This window comes from Colletotrichum higginsianum, chromosome 2, assembly GCF_001672515.1.
Source record: "Colletotrichum higginsianum IMI 349063 chromosome 2, whole genome shotgun sequence".
NCBI lineage: Eukaryota > Fungi > Ascomycota > Sordariomycetes > Glomerellales > Glomerellaceae > Colletotrichum > Colletotrichum higginsianum.
The window spans coordinates 3,074,802-3,097,692 of record NC_030955.1 but is presented as its reverse complement, the minus strand read 5'-3'; the positions used below and the strand labels follow the sequence as shown (position 1 = coordinate 3,097,692).

At 56.8% G+C, this 22,891-nt stretch overlaps 7 protein-coding genes across 7 annotated transcripts; 3 read left to right on the top strand and 4 right to left on the bottom strand.

Annotated features, from left to right (window-relative positions):
- Positions 1-411: 411 nt before the first annotated feature.
- CH63R_02655 (uncharacterized protein) lies at positions 412-2,316 on the top strand (the record flags this gene model as incomplete). Its single annotated transcript, XM_018297630.1, has 2 exons — positions 412-949; positions 1,016-2,316. 2 exons carry the CDS (start codon positions 412-414, stop codon positions 2,314-2,316), a joined length of 1,839 nt encoding a protein of 612 aa, XP_018162446.1.
- A 1,033-nt stretch (positions 2,317-3,349) lies between these two features.
- CH63R_02654 (Glycosyl hydrolase family 1) lies at positions 3,350-5,143 on the bottom strand (the record flags this gene model as incomplete). Its single annotated transcript, XM_018297629.1, has 2 exons — positions 3,350-4,736; positions 5,100-5,143. 2 exons carry the CDS (start codon positions 5,141-5,143, stop codon positions 3,350-3,352), a joined length of 1,431 nt encoding a protein of 476 aa, XP_018162445.1.
- Positions 5,144-7,965: 2,822 nt separating this feature from the next.
- On the bottom strand, positions 7,966-8,885 carry CH63R_02653 (uncharacterized protein; the record flags this gene model as incomplete). The annotated part of the gene is made up of 2 exons (XM_018297628.1): positions 7,966-8,570; positions 8,756-8,885. 2 exons carry the CDS (start codon positions 8,883-8,885, stop codon positions 7,966-7,968), a joined length of 735 nt encoding a protein of 244 aa, XP_018162444.1.
- Positions 8,886-9,482: 597 nt separating this feature from the next.
- On the bottom strand, positions 9,483-10,536 carry CH63R_02652 (2,5-diketo-D-gluconic acid reductase B; the record flags this gene model as incomplete). The annotated part of the gene is made up of 3 exons (XM_018297627.1): positions 9,483-9,797; positions 9,837-9,965; positions 10,045-10,536. 3 exons carry the CDS (start codon positions 10,534-10,536, stop codon positions 9,483-9,485), a joined length of 936 nt encoding a protein of 311 aa, XP_018162443.1.
- Positions 10,537-11,022: 486 nt separating this feature from the next.
- Positions 11,023-13,097, bottom strand: CH63R_02651 (FACT complex subunit pob-3; the record flags this gene model as incomplete). Its single annotated transcript, XM_018297626.1, has 5 exons — positions 11,023-11,623; positions 11,679-12,050; positions 12,104-12,609; positions 12,682-12,904; positions 13,087-13,097. The coding sequence occupies 5 exons, from the start codon at positions 13,095-13,097 to the stop codon at positions 11,023-11,025; spliced, it is 1,713 nt and encodes a 570-aa protein (XP_018162442.1).
- A 778-nt stretch (positions 13,098-13,875) lies between these two features.
- On the top strand, positions 13,876-16,018 carry CH63R_02650 (AMP-binding enzyme; the record flags this gene model as incomplete). Its single annotated transcript, XM_018297625.1, has 8 exons — positions 13,876-14,578; positions 14,655-14,710; positions 14,777-14,793; positions 14,846-14,869; positions 14,925-15,030; positions 15,089-15,205; positions 15,263-15,659; positions 15,714-16,018. The coding sequence occupies 8 exons, from the start codon at positions 13,876-13,878 to the stop codon at positions 16,016-16,018; spliced, it is 1,725 nt and encodes a 574-aa protein (XP_018162441.1).
- A 3,939-nt stretch (positions 16,019-19,957) lies between these two features.
- Positions 19,958-21,646, top strand: CH63R_02649 (Helix-loop-helix DNA-binding domain-containing protein; the record flags this gene model as incomplete). The annotated part of the gene is made up of 2 exons (XM_018297624.1): positions 19,958-20,639; positions 20,823-21,646. The coding sequence occupies 2 exons, from the start codon at positions 19,958-19,960 to the stop codon at positions 21,644-21,646; spliced, it is 1,506 nt and encodes a 501-aa protein (XP_018162440.1).
- Between the last annotated feature and the right edge of the window lie 1,245 nt (positions 21,647-22,891).

Below are 22,891 nucleotides of genomic sequence, written 5' to 3'. Positions count from 1 at the left end.
CAGCCTGCCAGACTATCTTCCCCCTTCACCCCATCAGACTTTCCTGTTACAGCATGGCATTACTTCTGTGCTGCTGATTCCCCAAGAGTTACAGGAAGTACTTGCTTGGGGCTGATTGGGCTCTGTCTGCATTGTGTCAAAGCCCCAGTCCCTAGAGCCAACGCCTCTCTTTCCTCGCAGTAAACCATCACAACCTCTTCCCGTTCTATTTCCCGTAAGGTTCCGGCTCCTCTCACACGCTTCATCGGCCGCGTGGAGAACTTGTTATCCAAGACAACCCCCCCCCCCCCCCCCTGGCTGTTGCCGAGTGCTTCACGGCCTTCGTACCCCGTGGTAGAGCGAGATGCAACGCGTCTACTCCCCTTGCTGTTCATCCTCAGACGCTTCTCCGTACGCACACGGCCGTCAGGGATGGACCCCGTCACGGCCTCGCTCCACGCAACCTACCAGCTCCTCCGCTTCAGCGTCGACGTCGACCATGCTCCATCACAGGTCCGCCAAAGCCTCGACCTCGTCCAGACATGCTACCGCGACCTGCAGCACCTCATCGAGATCCGGAACGAGTGTCTCCCGTTCCTCCGGCAGACGCCCATAGTCCTAAACCGCGTTAACGACATCATCGAGACGGCCGGCCAGGGCCTCGTCGAGGTCTGCCGCATCGTAGAGAAGCGCCGGCCCGACGCCAACAAGGGCAAGGTGCCGTTGAGGGACAGGATGGCATGGGTGTTGTTCGATTCCGTGGAGTTCAGGGGCCACGAACCCACCATCAGCCGCCATCATGCATCTGTGTTGGCCGAGATGACGTTTCTTAGGCACGCGGCCCTCCTCGCGCCTCAAATACAGCAGCAGCAGCGGAAACCGGCTGAAGCTGTCGAGATCAAGGGAGGGTCGGAGATCTTCCACAACGTCGCTCTCTTGGGTGGCCTCATGAGCCAGATGGCATTCTCAGGTGCGCCAGATCACTTCTGTTTTCTACTCATTCATTGTTGGTGGCACTATTGACTCTCCTCTGTAGCGAAACCCTCGCATCAACCTTCCTCCCCCCTATTCGAGGAAGCCATCTCGACCTCACAACTCTCGAATGATGCCAAGTCGCCAGAAACCTACCAGTCTTACAACCCCCCTTACCAAATCAACCCGGGGAGCTCGAACATCACTGTCGGGTTCCCAGCGGTGCCTCACGAGTCCTTCTGCGAGCTTGAAGCACCCTTCGATCCATCTCTTCGATCGTCAACTCCACGTTTAACTCCCTCCAGTCCACCGCCCCCTTTTCAGATCTTGCATTTCGACCATGCACGGAGCCAGCGCGGCATCACGACGGTCCGAAAGTCCTCGGACATTGGGTCTTTATCCCTCTTGAACGAGAACCAGACGCAATACTCGTTGCCCGAGCCTGCTCCGTGGCCACACACGCCCGGCCTCCTAGTGTCAAAGAGGCTTTCCAATGACGAATTCGCTCGCCCGATCATCCCATCATCCCCCTCGATCCTGTCGTTACGCAGTACCAACGATACGTCGAGTCAGCTCTCTGTCCCCGAGCAACCGAGCGAGCCAGGTATACCGCCCCAGACCACGTTCAAACAGCGGTTTTCCGGGCCCTTCCGCCAGATGAAAAGGGCAAGCCCGAGCCTTCTGGCCCCCGAAGACGAAGGATCATCAGCCGGCTCGATGCGATCCAGGCGTCCTCCGAGCGAGCTGTTCTCCGCACGAGAGCCCTTCCGTTCCGACACCGACTCGTCGCCGGCGGACTCGTCCGGGAGGTGGTTCTCGCCGGACTCGGTGCACGCGTGGCCGGTCAGCCCAAGCCCGAGTCTGTCGACCGCGACCCTTGACAGCGAGGCTCCCACGCTGACGAGCCCGTCTCCGACGATGACCACGCTCCACTCGATGCCAGCGCTCTCTCTCGGCAGAGACACCGGCGGAGACGTGTTCCACTTCGACGACGACTTTGATAGGATCAAGTCCGGGTACTACCTCCCGGCGCACGTCTACCCCGAGCCGACGGCGCCGGCGCCAAGAGCAGATCCGACTGCGAAACTACAAACTGCATGGAAGCCCGCGGACCGCCCCGCTCTCCCCGGATCGCTGGCCCCGCGGTCGCTGAGTGATTCTGCGCTCGTGTTCGGCTCCGCCTTTTGGGGCCCCGACGCCGGCCAGGGGTTGCCGTCCAGCCCAGATCCCGCTCTGGAGGTGGCCCGGATGAGGTTTCCGGGAGACCGCCAGGAGCGGGACACTGTACACGGTATTGGATCGGTGCCGGGTTATTCGGGGGTGAAACGCTCGAGACACGCGGGATCATATGCCGACCAAGCATGATGTCCAAGGAGGCCGTCGTTTTTCAACCACGACCCCTGAATGCCTTGAATTTGCTTCAGTTACCGACTGGAAACCTGGATGGTTGGGACTCCTGCCATGGGGCGGCGAAATCGAGCGGCTCGGGATTTTCGCCCGTCAACCTAGCAGATTTTGAAGTTGGAGTCTTTGGGGCAGCGACATCTGCCATTTGAACAACACGCTTTGGGATCGGAACATGCGGAATTAGTACCTCTGAGGTAGAGTTGACGGGTTAGATGGCTTGACGGACAGCTTGATGGATCGGAGCTTGAGAAATCTGAGCTTGGTGGATCGGGACCTAGGGAATGGGAACCTGAGGGATCGGAGATTTGCTTAAGTCTGTCGAGCCATCAGTAACCATGGAGGCCGGTTCATCATCATCAGAGTCATCATCCGGTTCTACATCCGCCAGATCAGTCTCAGAGACCGCCGATGCCAATACTACACCTGAAAATAGGCCAGAATAGACAACCTGGTCGGGTATCGTTGCGTATGGAGCTTCGCAATGCTTCTGAGTGAGAGATTTGCCAACGGCCATCCCCTTGATCAACTGGATCATCGCTTCAATGACCTCTCGAAGATCCGGCAGACTCTTTGACAACTTTGAGGCATCTCCTTCCTCCAAGGCCGCGATCTTCAGTTACTCTCCACCGTCAGCCAAGCCCAATGATCCAATACATTGTGTACGACAACCCCCCCCCCCCCCCCAGCCCTTGAAGCCGGTACAAACGGTTCAATATTGGAAATCATGTGGTCAGGGGCTCATTCAAGTGGCGAGCGGCGAGGTCAAGAGTCAAAGTCCTGCTCTCGTGTTTGGTCTTGGGCAATTCATTTATCCAATCTATATGATGGATCATAAACAAAACAAATAGGACATCTTCATACATCAGTCGTGAGCAGTTGCATGCGCTCTCTCTCTTCGTCTCCCATTGAAAAAAAGAAAAAAAGGCATGCATGCTTTTCCATCAACGGATGGATACTCCAAATAAGTCGCCGCAGATAAGTCTAGCACTCCTCACTCCTTCTTGATGAGGCTGTCGAAGAGGGGCTTGAGGCTCTTGGCGCTCTTCTTGGGGTATCTCTTCTGGTCGTTCTCATAGTCGACAAAGGTGACGCCGAAGCGGGTCTCGTAGCCCTCGGCCCACTCGAAGTTGTCCATGAGGGACCAGGCCATGTAGCCCTTGACGTTGACGCCGTCCTTCTCGGAGGCGTCGGCCATGGCCCTGACGTAGTCGTCAAAGTACTTGACGCGGAAGTCGTCCTCGAGGATCTGCTCGAGGGGCATGTCGTTCTCGCCCTTGAGGGAGGTACCGTTCTCGGTGACGTAGATGGTCGGGTAGTTGTAGCGCTTGGAGAGCCAGACGAGGAGGTTGCGGAAGCCCTGAGGGTTGGGGCGCAGCCAGAAGGACTGGGTCTCGGGGCCGATGTTGTCGCCGTTCTTGGACTCGAAGAGAGTCTCGAGGTTGCCGAGGAAGTCGTCCTCCTCGGGCGGGGTGGACTTGTGCTTGATGTAGTTGGCGGTGTAGTGGTTCATGCCGTAAAAGTCGTTGGAACCCTTGACCAAAGCGAGCTCCTCGGGGGTGAACTCGGGCAGGCGGTCGCCGAGCTGCTTGCGCATGGAATCGGGGTACTTGCCGAAGTAGATGGGGTCGGCGAACCAGGAGATGGCGAACTCGATCTTGCGGTCCGAGGCCTCGACGTCCTCGGGGTCCTCGGGGTCCCAGGGGTAGGTGGCGTCGCCGTTGAGGGTGATGCCGATCTGGCCACCGTCGGTGGGCTTGAACTCGTCGCGGTAGACCTTGACGGCGCGGCCGTGGGCGACGAGGAGGTTGTGCCCGACGATCCAGGGCTCGCGGGCCGAGTCGCCGACGGGGGACTTGGTGCGGTCTGAGGTGTGGCCGGGGGCGAAGAAGCCGGAGCTGTAGCCGAGGATGGAGGAGCACCAGGGCTCGTTGAAGGTGATCCAGTTCTTGCACTTGGGGATAGCCTTGAAGACGACGCGGGCGTAGTGCTCGAAGTCGAGGGGGAACTCTTCGCGGTTCAGGAGGCCGCCGTAGCGCTTGTCGAGGCCATCGGGGAGGTCCCAGTGGAAGAGGGTGATGAAGGGGGTGATGCCGGCGTCGAGGAGGTCGTCGACGAACTTGACGTAGTGATCGATGCCGGCCTGGTTGATGGGGTCGTTGCGGCCGCCGACTGGAATGATCCTGGACCAGGCAAGAGAGAAGCGGTAGGTGTTGGCGCCGACGGACTTGAGCAGAGCAATGTCCTCAGCGGTGCGGTTGTACGAGTCGCAGGCGACGGCGCCGGAGCTTCCGTCGGCGATCTTGCCGGGAATGGCGCTGAAGGTGTCCCAGATGGAAGGGCCACGGCCGTCCTTCTCGGCGGCACCCTCAATCTGGTATCTGCGGCAGGAGGGAAATAGCGTCAGCAAGGGTCCGGCATGCCATGCTGTTGGGCTCGCTTATCAAGAGCGGAGGATGAAGGGGGGACGGGGGTGGGGGGGGGGGGGGGGAAGAAGAAGTAGTGAGTGGAGGAAAACAGTGAGTTGGGATTTGCAGGCGGGGAAGACGGAGGGAAAACGGCGAAGGCTGATGGGAGGAGGGGAGGGATGCTTGTTAGTCGTCCGCATTGGGATGTCGGCGGAAGGCGGCGCGAATATGCATGGTGACTGGTGACGGGGTGACAACGACCAGGGATTCGGGAGGAGGCCCGAAAATAAATCTCTTGATGGGAAAGGATTTGGCACAACCAGGTGAGGTACGTACGAAGCGGTGGCAAAGCCCCAAACGAAGTCGCTGGGAAGAGACATGATGGGTGATGTCGATAGGAGGTTCTAAGAGTTGTTGGTATTTGGCTTCTTCTGAAAGCAGCAGGGTTGCGGGTCTAATAGTACTAACAGGGCGGAGAAACCAACCACTCGGCAGCAGTGGGTGTAGATGTGGTGGTTGAGCAGAGGAGAGCAAGGGTGATGCACAGAGACGGAGAGACAGAAGAGCAAGAGGCGGATTGAACAGACAGACGGGAAGTGAGGTGCTGCCACGATACTTATAAGAAGTGGGAAGGGCAAGAAGCAGCGCAATTTAAAATGCCATTCATCACATAATGCTGCTCTCTGTATGGGGATGGGGATGGATACCTACCTACCTGGACGACCTTCGCAACTTTAGGCAAAAGGAGGACCCCTACTTGGTGGCTACGGTACTTCGTACATTGTGTACAAAGTACAAGGATCCCGGCATCAAGAGATGGGACAAACACCAGCGCGAGACGAACGTCACGTCAACATGGGACGAGGATGTCGACACACGGGGGGACGGGATGGTGTTTTCGCCCAGGACGTCCGTCCCCAGGCGAGCCTCCTCTGATTCTCCCATGTCGGACCGTTGTCACCGAAGAGCTAAGACTGGGCGTTCGCCCGAGGCACATGTATCGACAAGTACGTATGTACAGTACAGTCTGCATTCTATCTCTATCTCTCCTTAATGACGCGACGGGGGGGTGGGGGGCCATTGGATCACTGAGCCGTGGATGACAACGGACGCTTCAATCTCGAGCAAGATAGGTATCAACCTGTTCGCTGCAACTGCAACATTTGCACGGTCAGTATACATGCCGCCCTTCCGATCGCATCGCGTGTGGCCGTGTACCTTTTCCCCCTTTTATTCTTCGTCCAGGCCATTGGCACCGAAACAGGGGCCTGGCAGCACAATGTGCTACCTATCTATTGTGTCGGCCCTACCTATGTATGTACCTACCTACCTAGGTACCTTAGCTACCTAGCTCCCTCCAGGGGCACGCCCTTCCCCTTCCGTTACCCCGCCGTGGGGTCCTTCCCCCCTCTCTCCCTAATCCCCCGCCGCTTGCCAAAAAAACCAAACGACGGCCCGTCATTCCGAAAAGACCACATCGTCCTCCTACCTCTAGCCCTTCGCCAGAGCCGATTCGAAACACGAGCAAAGATGAAAACCACGATCCCTCACATGATGGCTCCCTCGACCGTCTGATTGGGCCACAGGAAGTCGTCAACCTGCATTCGGAGCGAGAGAGCCAACATTAATTGCGCTAGGAGCTGTGCAGACCTCGACACCTCGACATCCCCGCGGATGGCGGCGGCGGCGGCAGCAGTAGCAGCATGCATTACAATTCCACGGCAGCCCTCGCCAAATCCTCGGGTGACGCCTCACCCTCCATTGACCGAATGGCGGACGGACTGCTTCACCAGCACCGGCTGATGGCCGCAGATCCATCTGCTTTCTGCACATAATTCACAATCTTGTTGCACTACGCACCTGCTCGCATAAGGCGAACAGGAAGAAGATGGGAGCGCCCACGGGTAATTCTCCCGAGCCCCCTTCCTAGCCTTCCAGGAGCCAGGTACCAACTGATAATCAGTCTTCTTGATACACCATCTCCAAGGCTCCAACCCCCAACTACCAAATGCACCCCCGGGTCCCGCCTTTTGCCCCCCTTTCCCGTCGGCTTCGGTGAGTGGAAGCCGAACGGGAGAGCCTCCCCATCCAGAGGAACGTTCCCTGACTCCCGGCCCGTCCAGTGCTGGGCCCAGCACTTGGGGACGTTTTCCAACCACGCCTCATCATCCCAGCATCTCCGCAACGTCTAGGCGCCGTCCAACCCCCGGCCACAACCTCATGGCGAGCCTCTTTTATGAACGACACGCCGACTGCCAACTGGACACCTGGCATCAATCATTTGCCTCGCCCCGGAATATCCGTACTCTGAATCGAAGCCTTTGACGCCGCGACTATGCACCCCCTCGAGTCGGAATACGACATCGAGCCTGGCCAGCTGGCTGCGAACGGGTGCACTTCCAACTCTCCGCAATCCCGCCCCTCCAAAGCCGCCCAGCTCCATTTTAAATCGCTTTTTGTTGGCTTGGACTTCCAACAAGCGAGCATCACATGAAGGAACCACCGATCGACCGCGCGTTATGCCCTGCGCGTCCAAGGTTACAGACGTATCGTATCCCTCAGGGATGCCTTCGTTGCGCCGTCACATTTTGGTTCCTCGTCTTCGGTCGACGAAGCCGCCTCAGCCGGATGGCGGGTCCGTCTTATGAAGCCAACGAGCCTTTAGGGAGCTTACACATGAAGCAGTGAGACCATACTCAAACAATCAACATGCGGTTAATCGTCGGGATTTTTTCTTTTCTTCTTTTCTCTCTAAACATTTTATCATTGAGGCATCTGGGCAAGCCGCCTGCCTGCCTCCCTCTGCCCGTGTAGGCTGCTGTGCTCATTCTAGGCACTTACAACAGCAAACCTCTTTTCTGCCCCGTCCGTTCCGGGTTTCTCTCCCACCCACTTCGTTTCTGCCATGCTCGTCCGGCCCAATACACTCTTTTCCTCGTCAAGATCACGGCCGCCAAACCAATCCAGTACCCATCCTTCCGTCTTACCACACTCATGCAACATCTTGCCCACGCCTTTCTATTAAGTACACATCGCTCTCGGTTCGAAGCAAAGACGCGCCGCCCAGGTACTCTCGACCTGGAGCTCACCGAGGTGTGCGGAAGCCGGGACGAAGGTGAATCGGCCCAGCCCAGCCCAGTAACCCTCGGCCTCCTCACCACCTATCCTGCTGCTGCTGCAACGCGCGATATGGGCGGGGTCCTCACTGCATGGCTTCGACAGCGGCATCCGCATCATCTCGGTCTCCCATCTTGCGTTTCGTGGCATTGTTGGTCACCATGTCGACGTCTCCAGCCGTCGCGGGGGCTACGTCGTGGATATCGTCCGAGTCGGTCCACTCCACAATCTCCCATTCGACCCTGATCGCCCCGTCCCTGCTGTGGTCGACTACTTGGCTGTGACGCAGACTGCCCAAACGGGTCCCCTCGATCATACTCTCGAACCACGGGACGCCGCGGGTTTCTCGTCCAACTACCGTCGTTGTTGTCGGGATTGCGGGCTGCTCCTCCGCCTCCTCGAACTCGGGTATGAGCCCCAAGTCTTCCAGGTCTCTCAGGTCCTCGCCCTGGAGGCTGGCCAATGTGAGGTGGATGTAGTCCGCCTCTGCCTGGGGCCGTTCTGTCCAGTAGGACAAGGGCGTGCCACAGAAGCCACAAAAGTGCCGCTTCGACGGGTGCTTGGACGAGGATTCGAAGACTCGGCGGATCGTTGAGTGCTTTTCGTCCGGGAAGAGGGCGTGGGTTGAGCTGTGATACCACGAAAGCGGTACGCGGATCATGGCGGCTAGTGGGGTTGCGAGAGGAACTCCTGTGCATCAGAATCATGACCGTTAGCCCCAGAGCTCCCGCCCGCCCATGAAGCGCAAAGGTATGTCAATCGCATTGCGGGAAAAAAGAACATTCCCCCCTCTTTTCCTTTCCTTTCTTTTCTTCTTCGTTGTTGTTGAGAAAAACGCTCCTCGCCAGAGAGACTGGCGACATGGTGCAACTTACTATGCATCGAGTCTGTGTGGAAGAGCACCTGCGCTCTCTCGGTGGTTCCCTGGGGGACGTCGATGATGTAACTGTTACGCCCGCACTGGCAGCCGCCGCGCAGGGCGCGTTGCAGTCTACTCTCACTCATGTTGGCTGTTGGATGAATTATTCACAGAGTCGGGAGGAAAGATAGAGAAGGAGAGGAAAGGCTTCGAACTGGGTTTCTGATTCGACACTAGAGGGAGTGTTGAATGTGACTGGTTTTTGGTCCTTCGCTGTTGACCTTGACTCTCCCAAATGCAAAGAGGCAGGTTGCCAAGCGGGACAGGCCGGGTCAGTCGAAGCTTCCAGGTGAGCCTGGCAATTTCATGTCCCACACACCAAGTCGCCAACCCAAACCACTCACGCTCGGGCCAGTGGGCGACCTTTTCCACATCTACATCGTAACTACCTTGACCGTGTGTTTGTGGTGTCTGCAGGTCTCGTCGGATCTCCCGCCTTGCTTTCACAGCGCATTGCCCCCCCGCCTCCCCGCCGCTGGGAGGGGCTTCTGCGTGGGGTTCTTCCGTCATGTAACCCGGCTTTTTTCTTGCTTCCCCCCTCCTTGGTAGGCTTCTTCGTTGTGCTTGGGGATGCAGCCTACAAGGTTATGCAATCTGACTAGCTACTAGGTACGCAAAGCTAACCAACATGTCGGGGGAAGAGGAAGGAGGGGGGGGGGATCGAGTTTCCAAGGCAGTCGCCGTCAGCCCACATTCGCCGGAAACAAAGCCCCCTCAGCCCCCCTGTCCAGCCCATCCAGCATCGCCATCTCCTCTCCGTCCAGCTCGAACCACCACACGTCGACGTTGTCCCGGATCCTCGCCGCCCCGTCGCTCTTGGGCAACGGCACGAAGCCCTTCTGCAGAGACCAGCGTACCAGCACCTGCGCCGCTGTCACGGTCGCCGTCCCTTCCCTTCCCTTCGACTTCTGCCTCCGGCTCCGTCTCCGTCTTCGCGCCGCCCGGTTTGCAGCCGGTCGTCGGGGGTGGTGGTGGTAGTGGTACCCCGCCCCGCCCGTCTACCTAACGCTGGACCCGTTCTACGACGGCCCCAGCACCGGATTTGCCATCCGCTCCCCGCGCGCCAGCGGACTGTCCGCCTGCACGACGATGCTGTGTGCGCGGCAGTAGTCGACGAGCCGTCGCTGCTGACACCACGGATGGAGCTGTGTCCACCTGTCAATGAACTGGGTTAAGAAAAGAAAAATACAAATCCCCGGGGGAGCCCTCACCTCAATCTGGTTCACGCAGGGCGGTCAGACAGACCCCCGCGTACGCCCTCATCTCCTCCAGCGCCTCGATCCCGAAGTTGCTCACCCCGACCGCCTTAACCTTCCCCTCGGACCGCAGCCTCTCCAGCGCTGCCCAGAGCTCCCTAAGCTTCTCGACGGGCCTGTGGACGAGTAACAAATCGACATAGTACCCGTCCCTGTCCCTGTCCCCGTCATCGCCGGCGACCCGCCACACGCTGCGCGGCGCGCTGCGGTACGTCTTCTCCGCGCCGCCGTCCGTGCGACCCATCTTGGTCGTCTCGTCCAGAATATGTCCTCGCTTTGCGGGCGCCGTCTCATTGGTTTGTGACTGCTGTTGCTGCAGCAGGTACTTCTTGGTGACCCGGCCCACCTCCGCCTCATTGCCGTAGAGCTGCGCCGTGTCGATGTGTCGGTATCTGGCCTCCAGGGCCGCCACGCATGCTCGGAAGCAGTCTTCCCCCCGTAGTTGGTACACGCCGAGGCCGATACGAGGCACGAAGGCCATCGTGCCCGGTAAGCTGACGCTTTTTTCCCATGGTGCTTGGTTTTCTTCTTGAAAGAGACGTGATGATGGGCAATAAGTAGTTGGTTGGGCGGCTGCATCTCAAAAGAAAAAGTTGGCTTGACTCACCCTTCATCTGGCCGGCTTACTTTACCTCGACCCCACTTGCGCAGGTGAAAGATACCCGACGATATGTAGTATACGCAAACACATTCAAGAATTGAGCGAGAGAAGAAGAGAGAGAGAGAGAAAGTGATAGGAGAAAAAATGGTCTGGTATTGCAAGAAAAGAACACCTGTCTGTCCCCAATCCTCTCAAGGTCCCTTCCCAAGTATTAAACTCTTTTGGTTCGCCTCCACGATAGTGATGCCTGTCGGCCAGCATGCAAGTCGATGATCGTAGTGTTACACATTCCGTCCGGCCCGGAAAAAAAAACGCCTCTCAGCCTCCTCGTGCCATTCGCATGCCCCAAACAAGACAAGCCGTTGATTACCCCGTCTTCTTCTTCTTCTTGGGCCTCTCCTCTTCCTCTTCTTCGTCGTCATCCGCCCCGGCGTCGTCATCAGCATTGTCGACGTCACTCTCCTGGCTGCCGGAACCCGAGCTCTCGTGGTCACTGTCGAATTCTTCGGCGACATCACTCTCGCTCTCGGCACGGAAGTCCTCGTCGACACTCTCCTCGTCTTCGTCGGCCGAACCGCGGTCGGCCTTGGCGGCGCCGACAACCTCCTCCTCCGAGTCGTCCATAGCCTGCTCACGAAGGGCAGCGGCGATCAGGTTCGACTCTTCATCGATCTCGTTCTTGACACGCAAGCCCTTCAGCCTGAAAAACTCCTCAAGCCCCTTGAGATCCTCGCGGTTGATGTTGCTGAACTGTGACGAGCCCGCACCGTTCTTCATCTGCACGGTGATGTCAAAGGTCGAGAGCGCAGATACGGCGCCACCGACGCGAGAGAATGTGATGGATGCCGTCTGCTCGTAGGCAATGTAAGTCGCAGGTTTCGGCACGAACATGAAGGCCTTTTCCAGACAGTACAGGAAACCTTCGCTGGCCTTGATGGAACACTTGATGCCGAACTGGTTGCGATGGCTAGTCGAGGTTAACACGGGGATCGTCAGTTAGAGGTGGAAGGGAGGGAACATACGTCTGAAAGTCCTTGGCCGGTGTCGTAATCTTCTTGTTGGCAAGTCCTCTGAAGATGTAGGTGATGACCTGGTGAAGGGGCTGCTCGTAGTGAGGCTGCAGCCTGTCCTTGTACCGCTCGTCTATTTGCTCCTCGGTAAGGTTCAGATCAATCGTGACCTCCTCCTCCTTCTTAAACTGCATCACGATAAAGGGGTATCTCGTCTGACCCTGGCGCAGAGGGGGGTCCAGACCGACACACAACAAGACATGAGTCTCATCCGGCTTAGGGAGAACCATGAACTTCTTGATGGCGTCGTACTGGATCTTGTAATCGTATGTCTTACCCCGGAGGCGAAAAGACGCGTCGTACATGTCGATATCGAAACGTCCTCTGTGGACTCGTCAGCAGGGCCTACCGAAATAAATGACCCATGTGCAACGTACCTGGGTGTAAGGTGCAGGATGTCCAAGAAGGTAGCGATGGTATCGCCCGCAGTCTCGCCAATCTCGGCCTTCTCCATCAGCGTGTCGTAGAACAGCGTGACGGCGTTCTTCTCCTCCTCGGCGCCGGCGTCGCTGCCGGCATCGTCGCCGTCGGCTTCCTTCTTGGCGGTTCCGGGAATGTAGAAGCGCATCTCAACGAGCTGGTCCTTGCCGGCTCCCGCCTTCTTGCCCTTGCCTCGCGCACCGCCCAGGTGACCGTTTGTGCCAGTGTCATTCTGATCCGTCGGGGCAGAGAATTCCACCGCGACTTCGTTGCGACCAGCCAAATTGGTATTTGAGATCTCGGAGTAGGGGATTTCGAAGGCGGGTCGGTTCTGGACGTTGAAAGAAAGCTCGGCCTTCCCGAAGTCGGCCTTGCCCCAGTTCCATCCTCTCAGGGCGTGCTCTCTGTTCTCGAGAGCAGTGCTGTACCAGTTTTTGAAGATCTTGGCAAGACGCTCGTAGTCCTGTGCGCCGGGTAGCCGCCAATTAGCTCGACCCTTCTTGGTCATTCGGATAATTCAAGGGGGCTTTGTTACCTCTTGCTGAAATCCATCGAGCTGGATGATGCGCGAGTCTCGGTTGAGGATCTTGATCTCGTAGCCTTTGGCAGCTCGGCTCCACTGAGCCGAGGCGATGTTGCTGTGGTCGAGGGTGAAGGTGTCACCGCCGCCGGCAGGCTTCCATCCAAGGCCACTCTCGGCGAACCTGCACTTGCCACTCTCCTTGGACAGGTCCAGGTAGATGCTGTCGAAACTCTCGCTGGAAGAAGGCATAACGTTAGCGATTGCGGCTTGAGGATGCCAGGAGTGTGAAGACTCGTGACAATGGCCAGAGACCGGTTGTTTGAATGCGCAAGTTTGCATAGAAGGAAAGACGAATCGCCCGACGGGTAGCCGCAGAGTGGGATCCGTGCAGGGACGAGGTTCAGAATGGACACTCACATAGCTGCCATGGTTGCCACGAGAGATCTCGAAAAGATCGGAGGGGGGATGGTCGGGGTCAATGAGATGTACTGTAAATATAGTAACGAAGCGAGACCAAAAAGAAGGTGTGTGAGCGACGTTCGGCTCGGTTTACCAATGGTCTGGACGAGAGGAAGGGATGGCGGTGATGGCGATTGCTTGGAGGGTTGTCGGTGATGAAATTTCGAGCATTGGATTCGCGCGGCGCTGCTCCCCTTGTCGCGCAAGGCTACAGGCGTGGTCGGTGGCACGGCGACGCGACTTTTCTTAAGTGGTCATGGGCGTCTCTGGACTTATTTTCCATCCACCCTGTGGCGTCTGTCTAGTCTTCAACCCGGAGAAGAGGCTTATGTAAGAGACCTTTCTGTATGCGGTCTAGTCCCGTCCACCCCAACTTGACTGGGAGCTTTGAAGCTGGACCGCAGTTGCCAAGTGTGGGGTAATTTCTACCGAGGACAACCGGCGGCTCGAGCTGGGACGGTGGCAGAGCACAGTATGTCTCAAGCTGAACCGACAATTGGGGTATGCCAGCAAGGCCAGCTAAGCCATGCCGGAAGAAGGACGTCTTCGTGTGGCTGGCAGGAGCAACATTGCCTTCAAATAGCAAGAATTGTTCAACTTATTCTCACCATCTACTCCCCTCGCCTACCGTGCTTGTAGCCAAGAGCAGCAGCATCGTTGTCGTCTCATATCCATCGTATTCTGGATTTGTTGCTGTTTCTTGTTACTGTCGTTTCCCGGGAAGAAGCGTGCCGAGCAGCTGTGACCATGTCCAGCCCTCCATCTCGTCTCAAGAACATACTCGGGCACCTCCTCTCGTCGTCAACGCCGAAGAAGGATGAGCCTCAGCCAACCCATAACGTTCACCAGCTCTCCCCGACATTCTTTCTCGAGCGTGCCGCGGCAATTGAGCCAGATGCTGAAGCCATCTTCCACATAACGGCGAACGGCCGGACTTTGCGACGGTCTTACATCGAGTTTGCCGACAGAGCGCGCGGCCTCGCCTACTATCTGAAGAAACATGGCTTCAAGAGGGTCGGTATTCTGGCTCCCAACACCCCCGCCTTCCTCGAGTCCATCTTTGGCATTGCTGCCGCTGGCGGGGTCAACGTGGGCGTCAACTACAGACTGAAGCCGGATGACATCACCTACATATTCGACTTTGCCGAGGTTGATTCCATCATCGTCGATCATGAGTTTATCTCCTTGCTCGACGACTTCAGGGCGAAGCACCCCAATGTGCCTTTGATCGTCGACACAGACACTGACGCCACTGAAGGCCAACTGAGCGGCCCCTTTGATGACGCTGTCCTGGAGGGACTGCGCTATGATGGTCTGCATGGCAAGGGATGGGCGGGGCTTCACTCTCAGTGCGACAACGAGGACGACATGCTGGCGATTCCCTTCACCTCGGGAACTACAAGCCGGCCCAAAGGTGTCGTGTACACCCATCGTGGAGCCTACTTGGCTGGTACGTGCCCCACGCACAACCACTGTCCTTATGCCTGTCCGCTGTTTGCATCTACTAATGATTGATGTCCTTACAGCCGTCGGAAACGTCATTGAGTCGGGGTTGAACTATCACACCGGACGTTGTAAATATGTAAGTGAAGGCCAGCACATCGGCTTCCTGCAACCTCGGCGCTGACTACCGGCTTCTATGGTGTAGCTATGGACTTTGCCCATGTAAGCGATGACTTGTTTTCCGATCACGAAATCTCATGCTAACTCGTCAAAGGTTCCACGCAGTTGGTTGGACCTTGTAAGAAAGACACGATCATGTGTACCTCCCTAATCTCACACTAACTTCACGTTAGCCCATGGGCTGTGACGGCAGTACGTGGTACGCATGTGTGTCTTAGGAAGATCGACTACCCTCTCATCTGGAAACTCCTGAAGGAAGAAGGCGTCACTCACTTCAACGTAAGTCATACCAGATGGGAGATTTACAGAAAGGAAATATCTGAAGCAACATACGTAGGCGGCCCCGACCGTAAACACTCTCTTATGCTCCGCGAAGGAAGCAGAGAAACTGCCCCACGAAGTGCGGGTGACGGTGGCTGCTAGCCCCCCAAGCGCACACCTATTTGAGCAAATGGTAAGAACATCTTACGAGGCCAGTACGGTTTGTCGGTTTTCGTTCTGACGTGCACAGACGAACCTTAATCTCTTCCCCGTTCACGTGTATGGGTTGACGGAGACGTATGGACCCATCACCAAAGGCTACCATATGCCATCATGGGAGACTCTTCCAGCCAGCGAGAAGTATGCCAAGATGGCTCGCCAGGGCCACGGTTTTGTGACGAGTCTTCCCATTCGCATCGTCAAGACGGATCAGCCGGAAGGTGTTCTCGTCGATGTTGCCAAGGACGGCAAGGAGATCGGCGAAATTGTGTTCCTCGGCAATATCTGCGCCAAAGGTTACTATAAGGACGCTGAGGCAACCAAGAAGCTGTTTGACAGAGGTGCGCTGCACTCGGGAGATCTGGCAGTCCATCACCCAGACGGTTCGGCCCAGATCCTCGACCGAGCGAAGGACATTATCATATCGGGTAAGCGGAGAGGACTCGTGCTTCGTCGCGAAGTCGATGCTGACGTGATTGTAGGGGGTGAGAACATTTCGTCGGTGGCGCTCGAGGGCATGCTCATCCAGCATCCCGATCTGATGGAAGCAGCCGTTGTGGCGGTGCCCGACTCCCACTGGGGCGAACGTCCTAAAGCCTATGTGACGATCAAAGAAGGCAAGAGTCTTGAAGGGGAGGATCTGATTGCGTGGGCAAGGAACCAGAGCAACATCTCCAAGTTCATGGTGCCTCGCGAGGTTGAGGTGGTTGACGAGCTCCCCAAGACCAGCACGGGTAAGCTGAAGAAAAATGTTCTCAGAGAGTGGGCCAGGGGGCGCCGAGAGTGATGCAGGAGGTGAGGGGTGTCCCGGACGGACTGCCTGACGCTACTGCAGGACAACCGTGGATAGGTAGGTAGGTGGGTAAATAGTTACCTGGTGAGTGAATTCGATTCTAGAGCAGGCAAAGATAGAGTGTGGCCCTGAAGCAAGATAGAGAAGAACCAGGATACGAGCCATTGTAAGATGCCAACAAGTCAACATTTGCACGGCAGCACCCCGGTTGACAGACGGTTTCGCCCCTGGCTTTTACGAACACAGCCCCGTTGTAACCGCCAGCAACTGACGTGTTTCTCTGATGCCATCATTTCCTAGCTTTCGTTCTGGAAGAACTGCACACAAGCATACCAATCTGAACTGAGTGTGGAGAATGGGTATATATGTACGTAGGTAGTTAACCACACGTTGTTCGTACCTGGGTAGATAGGCAGGCAGGTACCAGCACTCAATGGACAGCGTGTCCAACATGGACCGGAAGTCAGTATTCAGTGCTTGCCCCGTGCAAGCTTGTGTGTTGGGCAGGCAGGGGAGGGGAAGGAAGTCGGGGCAGTTAGTGGGGAAAGAGCCACACGAGATTCACCTCGTGATGAAGTAGGACCACCAGTCCAACATTCCTTCCCAGAGCACAGGAACTACTACCATACTCGACGATCTTCAACAACAGCAGGTAAGAGGTCACTGGAAGACGCGATCAACTTCCTCTCAAGCCACATAAATGATAGGATTTTGGTCCAGGGGAGCACGTCACATAGCCATTCTCGCATTGCAACCAAGGATGAAGGCACCGGACAACAACGCGCCTCTGTCGATGTATTCAACCTCGTCAACGTGTGTGCGTTACCAGCAGCATTGAAACCTGAGGCGAGAACCAGAGCCAGAAATACCCACCATTTCTTACACTGTTACGGAATACATCCGAGGTTCCGTGGGCTGAGGGACAGAAACACGCCATGAAGGCATCCACCCCACTTGACAACTGATGAGGGTTTGAACCAAGCCCGACCCGAACACCCCTAACAATAGAGAAGGAAATTTACACGACCATTTCGAATCTAAGCATCTCGATCAAAGGCCGAAGGGCAGGGCGATATCTCGGTCCCTCATAGGCCGAACAATGGAGAACAACCCTGGACCTTGGTCCATCTCCAAAGAACAGGAAGGTCACTGCAGCAATCCGAGTTGAGTCCCGATGACTACCACCTAATGACGGTACCCTACCAGCCATGGAAGAAAGTATCTTATCTTCATAACTGAGATCATCACGCTCTTGGCTACAGACGTAGATCAAGATCACAGCCCCCTCCCCTCCTATCTCGACTCGAACCCGGAAAAGAAGACATACAACAAAGCTACTTACGATTAATCGCCACGGGGGTTCGGGCTTTGGGTTCCTTCCCATCTCGATGCCGAATAGAAAGTACATCCATAAATGGATCGACGAGGACAGGGGAATAGAAGCAACTCCTAACACTCATCAGTCCACTCGTACTTTGGCATGCTTTGTCAACCTAGTCGCCCCTGAAGAGCCTCCGAAATCCAGGACCACTTAAGTCATACCTCCAATAGCTCTATATTGAACGTGATATACTATCACTTGGTAACGTAACAAGAGCAGTTCGTTTTCTCTCCCTCTCTCGGCCCATGACTTGAAGCAGCAGCTTCCCGAGCCTGGTGAAACCAAAGAGACCAATTCAAACAGAGAGATTAGTTTTCCCTTGACGATAATGCACAAGACGCAGACACGAACAATACAACTGCATCATGCAGGCTATTGTGGATGTAGCTGCGCCCGCAGCAAGGAAATATTGGGTGCACGCCCAAGTTGCTGCTTAGGATTGGGCCGGAGAATCCACGTAGGCGCTACGCAAGTCTTGGGAGCCCTTCGCGCCCCCTGCCGGGCCCCGTCCTTCATCAAACACGGATCCTGTCGAGAGGTATGAGACTGCGATTCCCGAAGCCGAGCTCATATGGGAATTACCCTATCGACCAGTTGGTCTTTTGCGTTTGACCTCTCCTTATAATTCCCACGTTGGCCCCCCTCTCCTCCTCAAAGAGGGGAACCAGGCCTCAGGGCAGTACTTGCAAGACACGACGTCAGTGACGTTACTTGATAATGTGAGAGCTGACAGATTTTAAGCGAGAGAGAAGCCGTGACGGAAAGGCAGCGAGTTACTAGGCTTGCCCCTGCTGCTGAGTCGGATTGCATAGAAAGCAGTCGACTATGAGACAAGTCAAGATGAAAGGAGAGGGAAGGGGAAAAGAAGATAATAACAACACAGGAAGAAGCGAGAGAGGCTGCCGCTGGCTGACGAGGGCACGAGTTTGGTACGAATAGTAGGGCGATGAAGAAATGGGGAAGAGGAAATACTTGTCACCCTGGACAAGCCAAGGCTAGCTTGCCGTACAAACAAGAAGACGAGGAGACACTGACTGCCCCTGGCCAAATAGATCGAGATCCCATAAGGCAACGACAAAATCGATGGCCGGTCATTTATAGACGGGATCACCACCAAGAGGGGTAGTCGAAGCGAAGCACAGCAACAGGAAGCTGTAGACACAACAACGTCTTCTTCGGTGTGTCCTGCATCCCCTGCGTCGCAGCAAAGGACTTTTTGCTCTTCAGCGACAGCCCTGGAGTGGAGTGATTCTGGCCAGAATCCAGGCCACGTCCCCCCCCCCCCCCCCCCCCCCCCCCCGATTGCCGGCGTGTGTTGGGCCGGCCGCATTGCACTCGCATTCCGCCGCCGTACGACACCGAAGCCCAACTTGAACATGACCACAAAGTTGGTTCACCTGGGCGGCTGTCGAAGTCGACTGATTCCATTGGAACCCTAATTCCAGACATAGCCGAGCCCCGTCAAGAAGCCATAGTCGGGCCACGGGAGCGGCATATGGGCGAACCCAACGCCACAAGTTGAGTCTTCCGACTACCCGCTATTCTCTTCCAATTGTGCCCGAAGACGTCGTGGCGTCTAATCCGGAATACTGACCAGACGCTTGACTGAATACTCTCAACGGTTGCCTGCGTTCACTGGGGCTACCCGCCCTCACGGCTTGCTTGGGAAATCTCCTGATCGTAGCTGGTTTGCTCGTCCTTGTCGGATCTTGGCTCTTCGTGGCTTGGAGGTCTCTCGCCGGGTCCCGGGATCGAAAGTAGATACGGGAATCAAGTCGAAGCTTCGGAGGAAATAAAGCAAGTCAAAGTTGTATAAATCACCAACGGCTTTACGCAGCTCTGAGGCCAGATGGTGGGATTCGGAAAGGGGGTCTCCAACCAATCCAAGACGCCTCGCCAACGCCGGCAAGACGATACGATGGCTCACACGCCGAACAACGAAAACAGCCAGATCTTCTTTGAGTATCACGGGCATGAACCAGAAGTAAGTAAAGCCATGTTGCGCGTCAGCCCGCAATATCGATCATTCCCTTCCCCCCTGGATCGTTAGCATTCAGCCACCCCCTTATGGCCATTTCTCAAACCAGAAGGCCGGTTCAATCCTTCCCGTCCCTTTTGATTTTATCACGCTTGTTACTTCGAGCGTATCGCAGTAGGATGTCCCGAAGGAGAAATGAGACCTAGTGGTCGGGAGCGAGTACACATCATCGTCATGCCACGCCCGCATTTCCGATGATGAGCCGAGCCACAAGCGGAAACCCTTTGATGCTTCCATACGTTTGCTCGCAGTCATCGCCTTGAAAGACAATACGGGTATGGAAGTGGAACGGCGGACGGCGGACGGCAGACGGCGGACAGCGGGCAGGCAGAATGGGGTGATGGAGAGGCTTTGTTCTGAGGACCCGATGCAGCACCAACTGGTGAGACAAGACGGGCGATGGGGCGAAAAATGAGTAGAGGCGGCCGTGATTCAAAAAAGAGAGCTTTCCGTGAGAGAGGGGGAGAGAGAGAGAAAAGGAAGAAACAGAGAGAGGAGGGAAAGAAGAAAAACAATGTCTGACGATTACTTCTATCAGCAGATGATGGCCTCGACGCCGATGTCCGCGCACTTGGTTCCCGACGGGGCTTTCGACGCCGGCGACGGCTTGCACCACGCCACTCGGCCCGGGAATCAGACCACCCTGCTGAGTCCAGACAACAATCGCCCCAGCTCGCTCAACGAATCGACCACGGCACCACTGGTCCCTGAACTAGCGACGGCACAATTGCACCCAGTCGCAGGTCACTACCAGGTTACGGTTCTGCAGCATCAGCAGCAGCCTCAACCTCTGCTCCATCCTTCAGCCCTGAGTCTGGGGTTGGGTCTGGATTTGGACTTGACACATGCAGACGGCGGCCAGGGTCACTACCACCGACACCAATTCGACCCAGTGGCTGCTTCTGTCGCTGGCCAGCAGCAACGACAGGCTCCGTCATCGTTGCTCCATCCGCAGCAGGGCTATGAGCAACCCCCCGAAAATACATGGCTCCCGCCCGGATATGGGGTCCCGGTGTACCATGACAGCCAACAGCAGCAGCGACAACAACAACACCATGCCGGCGCGACGCCCTGCTCCTCATCATCCTCCACCTCCCGAAATGTCAGTATTCCTGCAGCAGGCGGCCTGGGCATCGGCAACGACAGCATCGGCACAAGCGGTCACTTATACGATTTCGGCTTTGCTGCACCGCCGGGTGAGTCGTCCTTCCTTGGCGGAGAATATGCCGACATCACGCCACTTTCCATAGAGGCAGCCGCAGCAGCAGCAGCAGCTCATCCGCAACCACCGCCAACGCCCACGTTTGGTTTTCCCTCTTCGCCATGGCGGCCTCGGCTACAGGACAGCAGCGCCGTCACCCTGACATCCAGCATTGCAGCCATCGCCGCAGCCGAACTTAACCACGACGTCCGAAAGCACAGCAAGAGCAGCATGGAGACGGACAGCGATTTCAAGAACCCCTCGTGGGACGACGAGGAAAACGAAGTACCCGATAGAAAGGTCGGCAGGGTTTCCGAGACGCGCAGGACATCATCGTCCGCGTCTCGCAGGCAGCAGAGGAATGGCAAGCGGCCTGCCGTGGCCGGCGCCGGCGCTCGCGACCTTGACAACGACGGCGACGGCGACGATTGCGACGGCGACGAACCCACCAGCCCCGCGGACCGGACCAGCATCAGCGGCCGATCGATCAAGTCGGCATCCGTCGCCTCATCCGCCGGCTCGGGAAGCAAGACGGCGCCGGTGCCGCGGTTGCGCAGCGCCTCCCGCACGTCTAAGAACCAATCGCAAAAGCCGACCGAGACGCTCGAGGAACGGCGGACGCGCGCGTCGCACAACCTGGTCGAGAAGCAATACCGCAACCGCCTCAACGCCCAGTTCGAGGGCCTCCTCAACGCCCTGCCGGAACAGGCACGTGGTCCGGGCGACGCCGGGGACGGCGGCGAATCGGACCCGCAGCAAGCGGACCAGGAGCGGCGGGTCAGCAAGGCCGAGGTACTCGACATGGCGCGCAGGCACATCAAGAGCCTGGAGCGGGAGCGGGAGGTGCTGCACCGCGAACGCGGCGAGCTGCTGCGCAGTCTGGAGACGTTGGAGAGGGAGGCGGCGCTGAACCAAGGCGGCCGGTTGGATGAATTTCTCGACGTCCAAGGGACTGCTGCCGCCGACGAGGGAGGCGAGTCGTCATGGAGGGGCAATGCCTGACAAAGGTCTTGATTGGCATCCCCCCCTTCGCCATTGGGAGTGTGTGAAGCTATGCGCTGTACATACTTATGTCTGAGAAGGGGGGACGCGTGAGCCCAAAACTCGGAGGCAAGGGTGCCGGGGAGCGGGGGTGACAGGTCGTCGGAGCTTCGCCGATCGTCCGATGACACGCCGTGGGGGGGGGGGGGGGGGGGGGGGGGCACGCCAGGCCAGCCAGACCAGGCCAGTCATATTGGCCCGACCGCTTCGTCTTGGCTCCCCGTCTCAGGTATACACAGTGTACACCAATTGCCGATATTGTTTTCTTCGTCGCTCTGTCTGTTCTGGTTTGGTCTGGGTTGATTTAGTGGTTTTTTATTTATTTATTACTCCCTCACCTCCCCGCTAACAGAGTACTGGCGCGGAGGGGGGCGTCGTTTCACCCTAGCATGCATGATTGGACGACTATTAAGGCATCTGACAAGGACGAGCGAAAAGAGACTGACTGGCCCGTGGATGGTTCAGTCAACGGAGACCGAGTGACAGGGAAGAGGATATCGTGAAGAAGGGGGTGAGAGGGGGGGGATGATGTATGGAGTTAAGACTGGGTGACAAGGGATGGGAGGAGGGCCACATGCCTATTCGCACACGACGGGACTGTAAGCAGCGGCAGTTCGGGGTCGTTCTCTTGCAGATAAATCCAAAAAAAAAAAAAAAAAAAGGGTGTGTGTGTGTGTGTGTCAATGCAGCACAAACCCATCACGACTTGCAGATGGGATAGATGCCCGGGGCTGACTGCAGCGGCATGCCATTCATTGCCGGCACGTCCTTTTCTTACGTCGCCTTTAAACCACCCCCTCCCCCACCTTGTCATGCGGGAGGGTCATGTGGTTGAACATATACGACCGAGTTGTATAACATGCCCGCGCCACTGAAGACTCACTCCTACTCACTACATGCATGGCCTTCCTTTCCATCTTGAACTGCGCGTTGACGACGTCTTCATCTCACGCGGGAGACCAGAACACCACAGTTGGGGTTGGCCACGTCCATCCAGCCTGGGCAATACGCGCGGAGGTGGAGGACAGACACGGACAGACAAAGTGACAGCGTCTCGTTGAGGGGGTGAACGGGGGGGGAATGATAGTATTGAATTCCCGGAGCACACGAAGAAAAGGGCTTTTTTCTTCCCCTTTCCTGTTTCTTTCCTTTTCTTGCGTGCTTCCGAAACCGTGTTGAGCATGGGGTAGATGCTATAGTATGCCA